At 39.5% G+C, this 20,386-nt stretch overlaps 1 protein-coding gene across 1 annotated transcript; it reads right to left on the reverse strand.

The window, feature by feature from the left end:
• Positions 1 to 881: 881 nt before the first annotated feature.
• On the reverse strand, positions 882 to 20,186 carry LOC104927582 (brevican core protein-like). Its single transcript, XM_019254784.1, has 14 exons — positions 19,957 to 20,186; positions 13,334 to 13,407; positions 11,638 to 12,015; positions 11,076 to 11,250; positions 10,717 to 10,844; positions 10,072 to 10,365; positions 9,067 to 9,945; positions 6,702 to 8,687; positions 3,584 to 3,691; positions 3,251 to 3,409; positions 3,092 to 3,174; positions 2,123 to 2,267; positions 1,845 to 2,027; positions 882 to 1,730 (listed from the first exon to the last, which is right to left on the reverse strand). The coding sequence occupies exons 1-14, from the start codon at positions 19,974 to 19,976 to the stop codon at positions 1,609 to 1,611; spliced, it is 4,734 nt and encodes a 1,577-aa protein (XP_019110329.1). The 5' UTR covers positions 19,977 to 20,186; the 3' UTR covers positions 882 to 1,608.
• Between the last annotated feature and the right edge of the window lie 200 nt (positions 20,187 to 20,386).

Consider the following 20,386-nt stretch of genomic DNA (forward strand, 5'->3'; position numbering starts at 1 on the left):
TTCTGTTTCCGTACGCGACGGGCCAATCAATAATTGTCTGATTTTTCCTCCATGATGTGAGTGATTTTCAAATGTAAGCCCCAAAGTCCTGAACATAAAGCACCTCCGTCCTCATTTTGTATGTAAGGGTGCATATAAAGAAAGTCATCCCATTTGTTCTAACTTCTCCTTCTAAACTAAATACTCAATGTGAACACTGCCTCCAGAGATCCAACACTCAGTAGTGTTATTTTTATTTATTGGCGATGCTGCTGTAAGCCTGTATTCATCATAACTGACATTTTCAGATTTTCGAACAATTTAGGAATTATTTTCATAGGTAAATCTACACTCTTAAATATCATTGTAAATCTTAATTGTAAAGCCGTTCATGTGTGAGGACAGGCCACAGTCCAATATGTTTATCTGATGGTATTTTTTTTTTTTTTTAGCATTTTTGGCATCACTCTTTCTTCTTCAAGGGTTTAATCAAAATCCTCCTTTTTCTCACATCTTTTCTCCCATGAAATTCCTTGTGCATTGCGGAATATCACAGAATTCATAAAAGTGATATTACGTGTTCGTGAGACTAAATACACTGAGAAAATATATAAACACAAACACTGTTTTTACTCTTGTTTTTCATGTAATTATTTTGTACACACAAAAGATTTATTTCTCTTCGTGTTACCCTAATATCCCAATGAAGGCAACAAGTAGGAGGGTAGTATTAGGGTAGAGTAGGGTATTGCAAATTTTCAATATTTTTATTAAGACCATTTAACTTGTGATAAAACAGGAGCAAAAACAAAAGTTCATATTTTTTTGAGTGAAGTAAAATTGGCAGTCTGTGAGTGGAGTCACTCATGAAATGAAGGCCACACACGGTGCTAAGGGTAAAATAAGAGAACAATTTATTCTTTGTTCTGTTCTACAAAACTTTATTACAACATAAAGCTGATGAACAAAACTGTGTCTGCTGGAAATTAAAGGTTTCTCTCAGAAAAATGCAGGTAGCAATCACAGGTGTGAAAACTAATGTATTTACAGTACTTATTGACCATTTGTTAAGATTGACTTTGTGCTTTGGAGTTGTTAGATTCTTTGAAAAAGTAGGGACTTTTTTCTACTCCTACATCACACTGAAAACAAACATCTCTGTTGGATACAAACATGTTGAAGATATTAGCACCGTTTTATAAAAAGAACCACAAAGAGAACAGTTCTTAATGTAGATTTGGAGCTGGCATTGTAAAGTTCAAGCATTTACATCTTTCATCTAGTGAAAACGACTAGACAACTACTCACTTCAACCTTTTGTTTGCTCTGCTAGTCACTACATTAAACTCTTAAAATCTCACAAGCAAAGTGAAAACAGTGGAAAATATTCTAAAGGACATCACAAAATAGGAACATTTAACTCCCTCAATGGAAAACAAAGCCTGTCTGTGCACCCAGGCTTCTTGGCAGAGAGGAAAACTTTGTGTCTTTATGCATCTGTGGTTCATTTTGTCGTGTCTCAGCGTTCATTGGTAAAAAGCATTTGTGTCTCGTCACCTTCTCATGTTACAACAGCAGAATTTAAAAGAGAAAGACAGGGCTCAAGACAAGACAAAGCATGGCTGACTTTTAAAACTTGATGTCCCAGTACTGTGGCGTCTCTTTAGTGGCTTCAAACTCGTCTTCAATGGCGGCAGAGTTGCTGTTGGTTGGTGACGTCACATCAGGGTGTTGGGTTGGACTACCGCCCTCTGAAAGATCATTCAAGAGCAATGTTCAAGAGCTACTCTCTATTTTTCCTGTAAATACTAATAATTGGTTAAATTCATTGTTGTTTTTTGACTTATGATCATATTTTATCTTACCGGGGATGCACAGGATCTGAGGCCTCTCCCAGCTGCCTCCAGTCAGACATCTGATCAGAGGATTCAGTCTCTGCTGGAAACCCTGGCTACAGTGATAACGCACAAGTGCATTTGTCTCGTATCTCTGTCGAACCTTTCCGAATATGGAGGCATTTCGGACCTTGGGTGGTGGACCACATGAGGCTGTTGGAAAAATTGAGACAAGTTAAGTCCTCAGTGGGGAAACATACAGTAAATTATGTGGAAACTTTTGATAAGGGCCCCTGTCTATTACTTACAGGTGCCTTTCTTGCAGGTGTATGCAAGGTGATAGTTGCAGGGTACGTCACTCCAGCGTCCGTCATCATGCCACACCATCACTACACAGTCTTCACCAGACAGGAAATAGCTGTCTGGTTGCCCGCTGTACCAGTTCTCATACAGCTGTATGTAAGGAGAGAAGGGATGCAGGTGAATTTGTTTCTTTTAACAATTTGCATGTAAGGAAATAAACTATGTCTACAATAATACTATGTTCTTTCGACAAATGACAGAAGTCTGGTATCAGAGCGAGTGTGTGAACTCACCAAGGGGTGTATCAAATTAGATAATCCATACATCCAACATTTAGAATAGAAAAAAGGAGAATTATAATATAGAAAGTATCACATTTCAAGGAGAACATACCAAATATCTTGAAGAAATAGTTACACATTTTGGGACATGTACTTACTTGTTTGTGTACATATGTGTTTGAGCCAGCAGACAATTAGCTTAGCTTAGCACAGAGGCTGGAAACTGGGGGAAACAGTTTAGCCTGGCTCTGTCCAGAAATCCAACTACCAACATCCCCAACACTAGCTGGTTAACATGTTATACCATGTATGCTTGGTATTATTGCTTCATATTTAACATACAGACATGAGTGGTGTCGATCTTTTCAATACTCGTCTAGTGAATAAGCATAGTTCTCCAAAATGTTTGACTATTCCTTAAACTTAAGGAGACTACAAAAAGACTCTGCATATAATACACACACTGTAACTCTGCAAGGTAATATGTATCAAGAATTGACAAAGCTCCTTCAGATAGTACACCTCATGACTAGTAAACTCATCATGAGGTGTAAAATCAGAGGAATGCCCCTTTAAAGTTCTCACTGTTGTTTCAGGGTTTTTTTTCCAGTGATGCGTCTCTCATCTGAAAACCTACAAACACCTCAACTCAGTCAGAGCTCAGTCACTCTCCTGGTTTCTAGCATTCCTCACCAGCGGGTTGCCATCAGACCAGCGAAAATCTTTCTCAATGGTCTTATCATTCAAACCGGTCCACTGGTATTCTTTGTAGTTACCTGGTGAGGACAATGAGGTATTATATTCACTGTTCAAGAGACAATAAATAAATCACTCATATAGGTTTGAACCCACTGTTGATGTAATTCTGCTCCTCAGGGCTCATGATGGACACCAGATGTGCTCCCAGCATGCGGCAGTGCTGCTCTGCAACCTCCCAGCTCAGACGCTGGCCAAAGTGTCGGTAGCAGAAACCGTGGAACTTATCCCAACCCAGTTCACATTGCTCCAAGTCTGAAAGCATCCCAGAGAAGACAGGACAGCCTTTGATTGTCTCAACAGGTTTTTAAGCCGCAGACATAACTGTGTGAATTCCCTTTATTTACTTCTATGAATCAGTTACCAGCTTCCCAACAGACATGACAGAAGCATTTTCCATTGCAAAAAAGGCAAAAAAGCTCAGCTCACCAGTCTGACAGAAGTCTCCTCCGTATGTGGGTAAACAGAGACATTTAATCTGCCCGTCCCGGTCAGTGCAGGTGCCTCCATTGAGACAGGGGTCGTCCAGACAGGCATCTGAAACAAACCAGAGGGCCAATTCAGATTATTCTGCTACAACTACATGAGAACACAGGATATATGAGCATTATATTATTCGAGTATCTGAAGTATTTAAAGTAGAAATATCAGCATTTGCTGCATCAAAAAGTATTTGTGAATAGAGATTAAAGTTAAGTGATTAAAGTTGAGACTCTACATGTAGATTATACACGTTCAGACATAGGTTAATATGTTCAAATATAATAATAATTATAATAATAATGACATATTACAGGACAGTTAAAAGAACATTGCGGAACGTTGCATGTGAGCCAACAGATGGCAGCAGAGGACAAACTTCAGGTCACATCAGGTCAAACTTCAGGTCCTCTTCTGTCTTCTCCAACAGGTAGTTGTTACCTTCTGTCTTCTTCTCCCCACACTCTTCATTAATAATTTGCTTTTCAAATTGTACTTTTTTGGCTTTAACATGCCAAAACATTATATTCAACAACATTCATTTCCAAATGCAGCAAAACAGTTATACACGTTAATCAACAGAACTTGTTGTGATATGTTTTGATAAATAATTGTCTGTTTCTGTGCTGGAGGAAAAAAAAAAGTTCACTCTGGTCATTAGATATTACTATAGTATGTTAGACATTTACACAGTAATGCATATTGATAAAGACACAGGTCTTTCCTGTAAAAAATCTTCTTACTCTGATGATGATGATGGTGTCATGTTTCATGTGACTTCTACTCACTGTGATGTAATTCACAGGCCACTCCATCGCTCAAATAATGTCTCTCAGCGTTTGTTTAAGGCTGCATCTTTTTGCTCTTACTTTTAAAGAACTCAGACAGGACCCTTGTTCACACTCTTCTAAACTAAGTTGAGGGAAAGAAAACATATTTACAAATTGCAGATTATTTGAGGAGTTCATAAATTATTTGAGGGAAAAATTTATGAGAAAGACAGAAATTTCTGTGTTGACCTAGATTGGGTCTTGTTACTGTTACTTTGTGTTGTCAAACTCTTGTATGATTACACTGTACAAGTGTACTGTACTGTAATTCAGGCAAATTGCCACTGTAAAAATGCAGCCTGGTTGTTTAAAGTAAAGAAAAAGAGCAGTTTGAGTTCCAGATCAATTTTTCTAAATTTGTAAAAGAGGGAAAAATGGAGGCATGTGTATTCAAACTGAAATTAAACATTTTACAAGTGGATTTGGTTTATTTGTTTCCTCTGATACCCTGTAAACGAGAACTATGGTATCTGTCATTATGCTGCACGCTCACACACCTCTATTTTCAGAGATGTGTCTTTTGTCTGAGTGGTGTGTATGGAAGTTAATTACTGCTTTACACAAGTCAAATGAGAATCATATGTGTCGAAGGTAAAAACATCATTCAGTTTTGCTGAAAAATACACAGCTGTATTTCTGTGGAAAGTCTGCATGATTTCTTGTGTTTCCTTCAAACAGCACACAAAATAATTTGCCTGTACTGTGGGTGATAACACGAGGGTAGTTATTTAAATTACTGAATGAGTGGTGGCTTTCCCATTGTCTTTCTTTTCCTTTGGCTCCATAAACTCACCAAATCAAGGCTTGCTAAAGCTGAGATTAACTGTGAAAAAATACCAAAGCATCTGCATGCTCTGATTTCTGCAATATTCATTTATTAAGGCAAGCATTTGGTCTCTGTCTGAAAGTTTGTCAGACTGGAGGGTGTGAATGCTTTTCAGATAATGCTGATAGTAAAAACCTGTTTAAAAAAGGTTGCCCCTGTCAAAATATTGCCCCGTTTGTCCTCTGTTTGTTAATACCCTTAATTAGAAGAAGCTATGTCACATTTATCACACACATTTATACTATCCTCACATTTATGCCAAATCTATGGAAGCCTATTTCTGCCAAATCAAAATATAGTCATATTCTTGTTTTTTCCATGCCTTTTCATGTGTTTTTAATCTTTTCTTGGCACAATTTGGCTTCCATACATTGCACCACTCACTACAGTTGCCATCTCTAATAGCAGGAACTAACTGATGGATTTATCAACTGAAGGTGAGACAAGAAACAAACATAGATTAGTTGATTTTTATCTTTCTTACACCTAAAAACACAATACTGTACACATTTCAGAAGATCATGATTAAACAATAGAACATGACTTGAGTATGAAACATTAATGACTCATAAATGACAAATAAAGACATATTCCTAATGACTCACTCATAACACAACAACTCACAACAAATCAGCACTGAACAATAGTTGTGCTTAGAAACATAATTACACTGTGCTTCTGGTACTTGACTCTCTAAAGTAGCAATAAAAGTCTAAAAATCTGAGGAGAAAGTTTAACACCTGACAGTTATGAATTTAATATAAAACATTATTGCTGCTGCACTGGACAAGTAATCTCAGTTACATTCCAGGTAAATATCAAGTACCTTTATCAAGTTACTTCCAGGTTACTGCAAAAGACACTGTTAGCTAGAAGAAAGTGATGGTGAAGAAAATAATTTGCACCTGTTTGGTGCAAAAATGTATTATTTGCAAATAAAATCCACTAATCAAGATACTGGGAAATGGTTTATCGATCCTATTATTATCACTCTTGCAGAAAATCATTGTAGAAGCACTGAAACTCTTTCTTAAACATACCAGTATATTACAGTACTTCACAGAAGTCAATCTTTGGATGAGGGAGAAAAGATCATGCACAACAAGACTGGACTGTTGACAAATGTCAAATGGGAGCTGTCCCAGTGTGAGCATCTTGAAGGGGAGGTGGGGTCACAAGAAGAGAAGTGAGGAGTGTTTTAAGGTGAAACGGGAGGAGTCAGAAAGGTGAGTGGGCTCTCTGAGACAAAAAGTGAAACAAACGTGGGAAGTCATTTGAAAAGGAGGGGAGGTGTTTTACAGAAAATGGAACAAAGGCAGGTTGGGGCAGAGGACAGACCAGGTATTTTAGTACATCATTGCGTCGAGTAGCAAGAGGACGGTTAGGCTGATGAGAGTGGCTTTAACATTACCTGATGCTTTCCCTGTACCGCCTACAGCTGCCCTCTCATTGGGCATGATAAGCAGGGTGGGCGGCTGGGTGAGACTAAACTCAACATCCACCAGACCTTGATCCACTGGTCGTATGAAGGGTGTCACCTTCTGGGGTTCAGCTGTCTTGTGGAAAACCTTTGGTGTTGAGGTGGTTGGGCTCCATGTACGTCTGGACCAGTGCGTGGTGGTCGTGATGGTGGTGGTGGTGGTCAACTTCGTGGTAGCAGCAGCAGCAGGTTTTGTACTCGAAGAGGGATCTGAAGCTGTTGTGGAGGTAATGGGGGATGTCTTTCTGCTGTACTCTAGATCATTCAGGGACTCTTGGGGTCCAGTTGTGGTAGTCAGTAGAGCCCACTTAGATGTTTGTGAACTGAGAGGAAAGACAGTAAAGTCCTCCTCGATAGTTGGAGAAATGTCAGCTTCTTCTTCAAGAGTTAGGCCAGCGCTAGCTTCGTCTTCATGGGTTGGGGCAACACTAAGTTCTTCTTCAAGGGTTAGGGCAACGCTAGCTTCTTCTTCATGGGTTGGGGCAACACTAAGTTCTTCTTCAAGGGTTAGGGTAACGCTAGCTTTTTCTTCATGGGTTGGGGCAACACTAGCTTCTTCTTCAACAGTTGGGGCAATGCTAGCTTCATCTTCAAGGGTTGGGCCAACACTAGTTTCCTCTTCAATGATTGGGCTAACACTAATTTCTGCTTCAAGGGTTGATGCAATACTAGTTTCTTCTTCAAGGGTTGGGGAGATGCTAGTTTCCTCTTCAAGGGTTAGGTTAACGGTAGCTCCCTCTTCAAGGGTTAGGGTAACAGTAGCTTCTTCGGGTGTTGAGGTAACACTAGCTTCTTCTTCAAGGGTGGAGGCAAGGCTAGAATCCTCTCCATTTGTTGGGGCCATGGTAGCTTTCTCTTCAAGGGTTGGGGCAGTGCTAGTTTCCTCTTCAGGAGTTAGGGCAACGCTAGTTTCTTCTTCAAGTGTTGAGGCGGTAGCTTCTCCTCCAAAGGTTGGGGAAACTTTAGCTTCCTCTTCGAGGGTTGGGGCAAGGCTACTTTCCTCTTCAGGAGTTAGGGCAACGCTAGTTTTTTCTTCAAGTGTTGAGGCAACGGTAGCTTCTCCTCCAAAGGTTTGGGCAACTTTAGCTTCCTCTTCAAGGGTTGGGGCAATACTAGCTTTGTCATCAATCATTGGGGCAATGGTGGCTTCTTCTTCAAGGGCAAGGGTTGGGGCAACTTTAGTTTCTTCTTCTGGGGCTGGGGCAATGTTAGTTCCATTTTCAAGGGTTGAGGCTTCTTCAAGAGTTGGGGCAGCATTAGCTTCTTCCTCAAGGACAAGGGTTGGGGCAACATGAACTTCCTCTTCCAGTGAAAATGAAACATCAGCATTCTCTTCAAGAGTTGGGAAAACTTTGATTTCTTCTTTGAGGGTTGGAATAGTTGTAACTTCCTCTTTAATGCTTGGCGTAACATCTTCAAGAATTGCAGTAACTGTACCAGGTTCATGTGCACTTCCCTCTTCATACTCAGTGGTCGTAGTTTTCAAATACACTCTGTAACCTGATGTTCGATACCGTGCTGTGGTGGGATCAGTAGGCAAACGAGAGGTGTTCATACCCTCTGGAGACTCAGTCGTAGGTAAACTTACTCCAGAAACAAAGTTGTCTTCGGGCCTTGTTGGGTGAAGCTGTTTTTCTCCATTTTCCATAGTGACTGTATCTTCAATTTCCAAGCTTGTACTTCCCTCCTGTTTAGAAATGGAGGACTCCCACAACTGCGGTGCTGTTGAGAGGATATCCAAGTCCAGTTTGTCAAAATGACGTGACCCAGATGAGAGCGTTACATCAGGTTGTACAGTCTGAGACTCTGCAGGAGCGCCGCTAGTTGAAGAAGAAGGTGACGGGTGAGTGGTGAAGCTGGAATTAAGAGTCTCTGATGTGGAGATGAAGATGACAGCATCAACATCAAGGCCACTCTCTAGAAAAGAGCATAAAGCATTAACAGAGCTGAAAATATGTATATAATAATAATAATAATAATATAATAATAAATAAATAATAATTAAATGTTAAAAATAATAATAATAATAATAATTAGCTGCCTTGCTGACAGTTCATGATATGATTGACACTACTCTCATATCTCTAAGTATGAAGCTACAACTAGTAGCTATTAACTTAGCTTAGCACAAAGACTGGGAACTGCAAGAAAATAAAGAGTGGTATCAATCTTCTCATTCCCCTTCTTGGCAAGAATGAGAAGAAGCTTCTTTCCCAAAATGTCAAAAAAAAAACTCCAAGATACTGACATTTGTTTGTTTTTTTGCATGATGGAGTTAAAGTTATGCTTGACATACCTTGATAAATATCTCCAGATCCATCCAGAGGTGTCCACAATGAAGTATGCTCCATCGTGGAGGATTTTGTAGTTTGTGCTGGTTGTGTAACAAGTTCTTCTTTTTTTGATGACTGAGTTGAGAGAGACATCTGCACAGGATATTCTACTGCTTCCTCCTCCAGTTTCACCTGAACCATAGGTTCAAGAGTCACAAGGGACACTTCCAAGAAACTCTCCTCTTGAGTATGATTGCTGCCTGGCTCACTGTAATTGGCTTGTGACCTGTTAAAATTCAAAGTCGTCTCTTGTATTTCTTGGGAATCCTTTGGCCTCTCAGATGGTTGCGTATTCTCCTCAGGATTTATGTCTATAACTGTCTGGTTATGTGTGAGAGGTTCATATGATGATACAGGAAACTCTGTGGAGCTATCAGACTCAGATGGGCGGAAGGTAAAGTTCAAGTTGTGGTGGGAATCTGTTTCATTGTGAACACTGGACAGTAATGACGTGTTTTGCGGGGAACTGTAGGATTCTGTGGTGCTGACAGTGTTGTTAATGAATGCTGTAGGGTGCTCAGAGTGATAGCTCATTTCTATGGGAGATGGAGTTTCATCAAATGCTTGGAGGAGGTTTAATGTAGGTGTGGTGATGAGGGAAGACTCTGTTGTTTCTGATATAACTGTTGGGTGTGTATCATCCAGGTTTTCCTCAGTGGAAGGACTGGAGAAAATGGGAAAAGATTCAACTACCCTTTGAGCTTTGAGCTCCACCTGTTCTGCATCTTGATTCAGTTGAAGTTCTTGATCTGGTTCTGTAAGAATAACAACATCTTGTTTGATATCTTCAGGCTCTGTGGCCATATAGTCCATGGGAGAATCTGTGTGAGTATTTCTGTTATCTGTAGAAGGCAGATAAATGATTAAAATTACATTTAAGAAGTATATAAAACATGCCTTTTACATATCTACTGCAGTCTGATGTGTCATTTGAATTTGCTTTTATGCACAAGACACAAAACACTAACCTTTGAAACAATAAACATCATGAAGGCTGGATGGCTCTGGGAAGCCTGTTTGGTTGCTGAAGCGGTAGAGGGTTTTAACACCTGCCTGAGGCCCGCCGCAGCGCTCTCTAGGGGTAATGATGGGGTAACGGACACTGCCATCAGACAGCCAGCCAGGGCTGCAATGGTCTAGACCTCTGGTCCATGCCAAGTACAGCTGTGCTGTTGTAGCCAGCTCTGCTCCTGCTGCTCTGCAGTATGACTGCGCTTCATCAAACGAGAACTGCTGTGGGACGAAGTCATGCAACACCTTTCCTACAAACATAAGACATAAAAAAGATATTTATCTAACATAAAATAACATAAAATATTTAGCTTATGACAGATATGTCTGTAAAAGTGACTTACATGTTGGCTGGTAAGAAATAAGAAACTGCAGTTATGAGATCATTTAAAAACACTATTACATAGATTATCCTCTAGAGGGCAATTATTTTTTTTAACTATAAAATATCTTGTTACACAAATTTGCATACCATAACTGAATTCGATTCAAAACAATTCAATAAATAATCTGATATATTGTTACTGTATTTTTTTAAGCTCTAAATCTAACTAAAGTATGAGTCGAGCTTTAGTTATAGAAATAGGTATTATTATTCTTACCGTCCATTTCTTCCACATAACAGTAAACATCGTATAGATCATCTGGATCCATTGTCCCGTAGTTTCTCACTCCTGGTTGGCCATCCATGTCTCCATAACAACCTTCACGGGGCACTTGGATTGGGTACCTGCAAGAACAGAAACTGCATTTCTCTTGAAAAGAACTTTATAAATTTGACTTTAAATTCTAGCGGAGATCCTTTACTTTCTAAAGATGCCAAACACAAGTCAGGATGAATTTGATTCATTCACAGATTCAAAGAAAGTACAGTGTGAACATTCAAGGCATGAAAGGTCTGTGTGTTTCACTGAATGTCAGCACCATGCAGTTTTTAATTAAATTTCAGGTGATGAGATACCTGACAGACTGGTCTGCCAGCCAGCCTGCATCACACTGTTCGTAGCCATCATAATAAGCTGCCAGCAGCTGGTCAGCAGTGGCAATTTGTGCTCCGATGGCCTCACAAGCCCTCTGGGCCTGATGGAAGGAAAACGCATAGCGACCCAAAGCATCTCTATAGTGGAAAACAACGCCTGAACACACAAACATAAGCACACATTAATATTCAGATTATACAAAAACAATAGTATGTGACTAATAGAAAAAGACAAAAAATAATGGTTTAACAGTATTTATTTATTAAACTAAAATCTCAGGAAATATAACAAAATAATACAAATAATAATGTGTGTGACATTTGGTACTATATATTTTTCATGTGTTTTGGATACTTTCAAGGAATCCTATTCAAGAGATAAATTACTATTTGTGCCAGATTTAAAATGTTTTGATTTATGTATGTAAAATATGTATATACACACTATATTTTTGTTACTACAGTATATGATGCATTGTACATCATCTAAATATTAATTTCAATCTTTCCGAACACCAGTGATGATCCACGTTCGTCTAGTTACCTTTGACCTTGAGTTGCACAAGGTCGCTGGCGTCCTCCAGGCCCTGCTGCACCTCGCAGCGATAGTGACCCGAGTCACTTGCGCGTAAATCTCCCAACCACAGTGACAGGTCATCAGGGACGGAAGTATAGTTGAGCCAGGCAGCACGATCTCTATATGCTTCATTGACCTTCACCCTTTGACCCCGTGCCACCAAGATCTGCGTCTCCACCCCACCAGACACCACAGTCCACTTGACCCGCGGTGCAACGGGGGAGGGAGAGGAGGATGCAGGTAGGGAGGACAGAGACACCAAGCAGGGGATAGAGATGGAGCTGCCTAGTGGAGCGGAAATCGGACCTGTGTGGGGGATGTTCACCTGGAGCTGCTGGACATCAGCTGCAGAAGAAAAAGGATACAGAGCGTGAAGAACAGATCAGCTCTGTAAATGTGCTGCCAACAGTGAATCATGGCTTCTTTGCAGTGTTGTAGTACTCGACAAAGAGGATTTTATTTCAAGACCGGTCAAGACCACAACTATGGGGATATCACCAGTGTTTCCATATTATTCACTTGTCTAGTTTGTCCTACCACAGTTTCATAATAAACTGAAAATACTTTTACACTTTAAAAAGTTGTTCTACAGTGTGCAGTTTTAGAGCAAACACCTGTGTGACACAGAAAACTAAAGAGAGGACAAGAGAGGTCAGGTCGAGGTTTAACCACAATACCACGAGCCAGCTGTAAAGCTGCAGTTCTTCTAAAAAATGAAACTCAGTATTTCATGAAGGAAGTTGTTATAGAATTTTCTACCCTTCACATGTGGGCCTTGAGGTCCTCAGCAATATTAATTGTTTGGCTTTGACTGGTAACAGTAGGTGCCAGTCTATCTCAACACTGTGGTGACCAGGGTCGAAGAGACCTATTGCTGCCTTCCTAGACATAATAGATAGCTGGGCGTTGATGCTCCAATCTGCGTAAACAGACATCTGTGTCTCCAGACTAGAATATTCTGACAACAACACCTCCATGATTAAAAACATTTTGTTTGAGTAATTCTGGGCATATAGTATTTGTGGTGTTATCTTGGGGTTTAAAGTCTATCCACCAGCACAAGTTCGGCAGAATGTGAGACCGACTCAGGCACTTCTGATGAACTTTGAGAGTGTCTCTAATTCTCCTTGGCCAAGCATCAATAAATAATACAGCATAAGACATCAGAGGCTCCTGAACACTTTCTTTCATCCTGACCTCACCATTGACCCTTGACTTCAGCAATTTCTGCACAACAGAAGTCATTAAAAAAAGAAATGAATATGAACTAATACATCCTGCTCCAAATGACACCAATAACTTGACTCATTTCTAATTTAAAATTTATGCACTGTAACAGCTATTAAACGTTGTTGCCCTCTTCCAAGGCTGCGAGGCAGGTGCCTCACCCAAAGATATATGGCGAGTATTACCCACATGTTAGCTACCTAAGTACGCTATATACTGTCTTATATATTGTATATACTCTATACTGGTTTTGGTCTTAACTCGGCCTCGCCCTGCCTTGGTCTTGGTCTTGACTTGATCTCAACCCCTCAAAGTCTTGATCTTGACTTGGTCTCGGTTTAGCTGGTCTTGACTGCAACACTGCTTCTTTGTGTTAGTTGCTTCTAACTATGAATGAGTGCTGAAAGTGAGGGATAATGGGGAAATGTAGACATACCAAATGCAGATGGGGTTTGTGTAGGGAAGGCCACAGTAAGACGGCAGACTGCAACGAGAAGTATTTGGACATGTCTATGGAGACAAAGAGGAAAACACATTTAACATTAAGATTAGATCAAATATGACATCAATAAAGATTAATAAAGCATTCCTAGAGTAAACTCGGTGAAAAAAAGAAGACAAAAATGACATTATTTCCAATTTCCAGTTTCCAATTTCACGCATGTTTAACCTTTAACACGCAAAGCGCTTTCTGATATTGGAAGTCATGGATTGTGTTGGTTCAGCTTGTCAGCAGACATGCTCTGCTGATCTCACCAAACTGATTTATTGCATTAGTAAAGGTCACAACCTGCACACGTTTGTGTTAACTTCACTACAGTTTCCACCCACTGTGGTTTTAGCTCACGTATATGGGAATAAATGCAGCTGGGTGAAGAGACTAAAGGTTACAAAAGTTTGTTTTTTAACCATTCATATGGATCGTATGGTGGAGCTAGATGAAAAGTCAAGGAATCATCAAAATCATTAGGTTTCATCCTCTGGCGACCATGAATGTCTATATGAAATTTCATGGAAATCCATCCAACAGTTGTTGAAATATTTTAGATTATGCTTGTAATGTTTATACTGGGTGGAAATGGAAAACAACATTATAATTATAGTATGAGGTGTTTTATATTTAGTCTAATATAGATGATTCAATTTTATTATATGATATTATTATAATTAGTATATTTAACAGGACAAAGCTCATTGATCAACAGAAAAAGAACTATAAATGACCCAAATTATTATAAAAAGGCACCCTAAAAATAGAATGCCACACAATATAATAATATTAACACAATTAATTAACACATCTGAATATGATTATACTACACTGGCAGCATACTCCAGATTTGAAGAAAATCACTGTAATCATAAGTCTGGAGCAGAATCTCTGTGTGACACACAAATCTCATAAAATGCTGAAAAACATAACTAAAAACTTAAATAAGTATGAAAGAGCAACTTCTCTGGTTTTCAAAGAGAAGCTATGAGCACAAGCTCCTGACCACAAGCCATTCATCACCTCCGGGAGCTAATGACACGGTATCGCAGCCCAGCGGCATCCTGCCATCTCTCCGTCACCAGTCTGGCCCTGTTATTAACCCAGCAGGCATGGCAGGACGCTCACAGTGACCTCACACAACCTCCTGAGGCAGCCATGATGAAGCTGCAAATGTTCATTCATTATTAAAGAGCAGAGCTCCGGCTCCAAATTACTTTTCAGGGTTGACGAGTCAAAGGCGCCTTTAGAATTCAGAAATGTGGCAGAATCTTAATGCCGATGTTCCAGTGTTTCTTCTCAGGTAATTACATCCATTTTTGGATTTTGTTTAGTTATAGTATTTTACTACATACAGTGTTTATCTCTAACTCAATATTGTTTATGGAACATTTTTGTTATTGTTATCCAACCACTGAAACAATGAGAGCTGAAGTAAGTTTTACATATAATCTTACACCATGAAATTGACTGAGTAGCCGAATAAATCCAAGTAAAATCCCAAAGTAATTCTTCATCCAATTAATATTTAAGGCAGTAGTGCCAAGTGCAGATCATTAATTGATGATATAAAATATATTGGCAGAAAAGATAGTCCCAGCTTTTCAAATATGGATCATTTGTTGATTTTCTTGCTTGTTTATTCATCACTGAATATTTCTGAATTTTTGACTGTTGGATGGACAAAACAAGCTGTATGAAGACGCTAACTTGATATGATATTTCCAATTGATTTATGAAAAAATTTATCAATAGATTAATTCATACGAATTATTGATACACGAAGGTAGCCCTTCATACAGAGGTAGGAAAAAGTAACCCACTACAAGTTACTGTGTTGAAAATTGAACTTAAGTAAGTTCTTTAAGTATTTAAAGTAAAAGAGACCATTATGCAGAGTGGGTCTTGTCAGAGTTATATCAATTATTAGACCATTATTTTTAATGCATTGACATGCAATAAGTACTTCAATGTTATAGTTGGTCAAAGTGGAGCCAGTTTTTACTGCTTATAACTACTTAACTGGTGTTTGTCTGGAGTAAAGAGTACAATATTTTCTTCTGAAATGGAGTAGTACAAATACAAAGTAGTATGAAAGTAAGGTATGTATGTAGTATGAAAGTACCTCAAAAATGTTCTTAGGTGCACTAATTTTTACTCCTGCCTAAAGGACAAAAAGATTTCTAGGACAGAGAAACAGAGAAAGTCCTAGATTGTTTGACTGTTGCCGATGCCACCGACACAACAAAACTGTGGTCTCTGTTTGAGTGTGTGTGTGTGTGTGTGTGCCAACCTCATTCAGTTCTGTCAAGATGAAGTTTTAATAAACAGTCATAAGATGGCAGTATTTGTCACTAAGCCTCATTATGAGCCTCATATACCATTCAGTTGTCTAAACAACACGTGTGTTCAAAGTGATAAAGAAACTAATAAAAAAAAGAAAATATGAATAAATATTACCAAGGTCCGAGACACAGACGGGAGCCAAAAGTTTAACAAGCACTGATAAAGTTGACTTTTACTGCATCTGTATATCAGAGACATCCTTCGTATGAGTCGGCACAAACACAGCTCACTAACTTGTGTCAGATTAAATGGCCTTCTTTGATGGCTGAATAATTGTTGTCTGTTTCCTCGCCAGCTGGATTGACTCCACAGGGCTGGTATCACTATTAGTATTCTTGACAAGAAAACGTCTCACAAAAAGCGAACAGTGGGCCAGGAGGACAGCTGCACACTGTGCTTTCACTTCATACCAACTCCCTTACAAAAGGCCTCGGGGGAAAATTAAAGGACGGGGCACTGGCACACTTGCTTGCTTTTTCTCGTTCCTTTCTCTCGCTCTTTTCAAAGTTCGAAAGGGAAGTTTTAAACCACTAAGAATCATTCATGGAGCCGGCTTTGTACATAAAGACCACATTAAGACACTGCACACTCGAATGGTCGGGACTGTTGTGAGAGTGCTTTTATAAATGCATTCAGACTGATGACAGGGGAGAAAATTCTGGTTGCTGCTGATTATTTTGTGACTTTTTCAGGTCACTTTTTTTTTTCTTCTTCCACCAGGCACTCTGCAATTCTGCTGTTTTTAATGAGAGTAACAATGAAGACAAATAAAGCTAAAATCAATGCCACCTACTGCATTTACACTACATCTAGAAACTGCAGCCAGTGCATTATCCACAAGCAGAACTAATCCAGTCTCCCTCTTCCTGCAGAGACAGACAAGTACAGTAAGCAGCTGCAGACTAACATTTCGGTTCTTAGTGGAGAAGAAGCTTGAAAAATCAGGCTAAGAGTAACATTGGCAGCTTTAATCATTAGAAGTAATAGTAAACAAAGAAGTGCTGCACTGACAGCTAAAGCTTGCTCACTATATGTGGGTGGTCCTCTGCAGTAGCTATTCTGCATCAAGGTCAATTCAGGCAAACCCTGTCTCCACCAACAAGCCGGAAAATGACTGCTGATCCCAGTTTAGCCAGGTCAAACATACAGAGACGCTGCTTTGACTGATGTATACTCCGTGCAGTGCTGAGCGGGAGTTGGCTTTGCCTCCAATGAGGCTATGATAAAGTAGAGATCTACTGTACATCTTAAAATGCACATTAAACCAACATTAGTACAACTTTCTATCGCATTGTGAGTGTTGCCTCTTTATTCCACTCCTATCATCCATCAGTAATCCTACCCATTCATCTAATACTTCTACTATCAGCCAACTTGGAGCTCAAACCTCAAGAAACGGGAGATTTCAGATAGTATCTGGTGTGGTTATGTGTAATATATACACCTAATATATGCACATAACCACACAATATAATAGTTCTCTCTCAGAGGATGGACAGGTTTTAAAGGTGGTTGCACCAGCTATCTATACGTTCAAATTGAACCAAATTATAAGTGTCTACTAGGTAGAGATTTGCATAATTTCAGGTTGTACCATTTAAACTAGTTGTTAGTGGTACATTAAGCCAAATATGAACTGACAAAGCTAATGTTAGCTTGATAATATACAGAGTAAAGGAGGTTATAGGATAATGTCAACACATTTGACCTGATACTTTCTCAAAATGCTGTTACAAGATGATAATACTGTAGCATAGTGACCTCGAATGACAGCTAGTTTATGTGAGCATAATCAGATTTGTGAAGCTCATTGTGGTGACTCTGGCCACTTGGTTAGAGCTCATAATTCTGCAACCGATTTACACATTACTAAAATCTTTACTAGTCACTAGAGCTTTCTTAATTTAGTTAATAGTGCAACCTGATTCAATAAATCATGGGTATGATGTTAGCAAGTAGTTACTAAGAAGTAACATACTAACTTAGCGATGGTTTTGTGAAATGGTTGGTGAAAACCAATGTTGGGTATTTTCAAAGATAGATCTACTAATGCAAGATCTAACATTTGGGGAAGTCTTGCAAACTTGCAATCAATATGGGTATTTTTTCTTTATGCTGTAATTTGTTAAATATTTGGAAATATCTTCTATCTTTTCCTGCTTTATGTCAGTAACAACCAATTTTCTATTTAACCTGCAGTGATCAAGAATTCTCCATGAACAGATTAAGAGTGTATATAACAGACTCCCACTGTGATCAGTTCTTGCTTCAACCCTATCTGGCCTCTGTAGTAAGGAAAAACCAAAGACGAGGTCCCAGAAAATTCATCAATGCTGACCCCTGTCTGGTAACCAGACTGTAAATCCTTGGTGTAGATGGTCACAAAAGACTCATGATCTCCCATAAAATACTTCTACTACTTCTCTGAGATTAACACATGCTGTACAGCCATATCTACACTGTATCTCAGTACCAGTTATTATGCGCCTCTGTTAGACTTAAGAGGGACTATTCACTCAACACAAGTCCTCTGACTCAAACATAACACCTCCACACATCCCATTAGTTGCACTTACTCAGAGCACCCCCTCCCTCTGCCTACCAAACTACAGCATGCAGACATCTCCAATAAACCCACTGTCTGTCTTCCAACAAGATGGCTACTGGATGGAAAAGCCAACCACCAGACCATTCACCATCCAATGTGCCTGGGAGAGAGTCACAGCATGCTTCAAACAAATAGCTGATCTCAGACCCGACTCAACAAGTCCTTGGACCGACCATTGACACGCCTTTATACACCAAGCAAAAACACTCACCAGCCAGATAAATAAGGAGAATAAACCTAAGGACTTTACATTAATCAAAAAACATATAGATATGAGCTCATATTATTATATCTTGCATCATTCATGTTTTTATTTCACATTTTTGGGCATTTTTCTTTATTTTGATAGGACAGTAGGAAGAGAGGGAATGACAAACAGCAAAGGGACATCCATGGCATGCTGCATATTCACAAGTTTCTGTTCTGCTCTAAAGACTATGAGGTTCTAGAAACCTCCAAATGACCTCTTTTGACTTCATTATTCATTTTTAAATATTTGAATTGTGAATGTCAAAAACAATGGAGAGGTCTAGAAGCAGTCTCCACCTATTTCTAGTACAACTTATCTTTAACAGCCACTCCTGCTGCCTCTTGATCATCAGCTTCTTGATCACCATACTGCCACATGTATTATACAGGCTTCCCCGCCCTTACCGCTATGCAACATCAGCACACCATACCATCCAATTAATAAAATGTCAACCAAACAACGACAAAAGACATCTAGCATCAATATCAGGGTGGATGTTATAACTAAAATGTGGGTCTACCAAATTCAATGTGGATGGTTTAAATTTGTAGATTTTAGACAGATTTGGCACATTAGTGCTCTGAATTTTACCTGTTCCACTAATATCAGACCCAAAAGCAACTGGAAATATGAGAGACGGATCAGTAAAAGTCTGCAATGTCATCATTTAGTCTCTCCTCTCTCTCTCTCTCTTTCTCTCCTTCTCTACCTGTCCATTAATGAAGTCCACCTGAGCCCTGGGGTGAAGAAAATAAACAAAAGAGGCAAAGTGTGCACTTGATGACAAAAAGCAGATTCTATGTCTCCTGCAGGACAAAGCAACATTTCATATCTTAAAATCATCAGCATCCATGTTTTAATCCCAGAATCTTTTAAAAATAGTTTTTCATCTAGTTTCTTGGGAATCTGCATGCTCACCTGTGTGAAAAAGTCATTACAACGCACCACAATTATTTAACCATCATGAGGACTAATGATGATGATGATAATGATGATGAAGGTGGAAAAAGCAAGAGCTCTTAAGAAACATATCATGCAGCCACATCCTCTGTTAAAACACAGTGGGTGGGTTCATGCTGTGCAAGTAAACCAAAGAGAGAGAGAGAAAAAACCCCCACACAAAACCAATTTAGTAAAAAGTTATAGTGCGTCAGAGAAAATAAATTACCGGCCACAGTTTCAGGACCTCCTTGGAGAACAGCAACTACTGAAATGTAGTTAACGAGTAAAGATGGTAATTTTCTTTAAATGACTCCATAATTTAACATGACATTATGAATTTAAAAGAACTTATACCAAACCGCACCTACTGCGTGTCATTAACACAACAGCCCAAACAAAACGCAAATAAAGAAATAAACCTACCGGATTCTCCTCAGCAGCATTTCAGCTGATGCAGGATGGACTGACTTCTTGGCTGTAAAAAGTATTCTCCGTCAGCTCCTCTCAGCTTGCTGCACTGCGACTGTCCTGTTTTGTAGAAGGGGGGGATAGAGGCTCTGGATGCTCTGCGCAGGTATGAGGGGGAGCTGGGACTGCTGTCCGACTGACTCCGACACTCGGAGAGAAAGGAGGGAGTTGAGAGAAAGTGAAGCCAGATATGAAAATCCTGAACTGCCCACTTTTTCACCCAACAATCGGGATGGAGATGGCGCATGCCTGTCAAGGGGGATTGGGAGGGATGACATCTAAAATAACCGACGTTATAGGCTGTGAAGTGAAGCCTACGCTTAGGAGATGACCTATATGTGTGTGTGCGTGTGTTTGTCCTGCAGGAAAACGACAAATGCATTGA

Source organism: Larimichthys crocea, chromosome XIII (genome assembly GCF_000972845.2).
Source record: "Larimichthys crocea isolate SSNF chromosome XIII, L_crocea_2.0, whole genome shotgun sequence".
Lineage (NCBI taxonomy): Eukaryota > Metazoa > Chordata > Actinopteri > Sciaenidae > Larimichthys > Larimichthys crocea.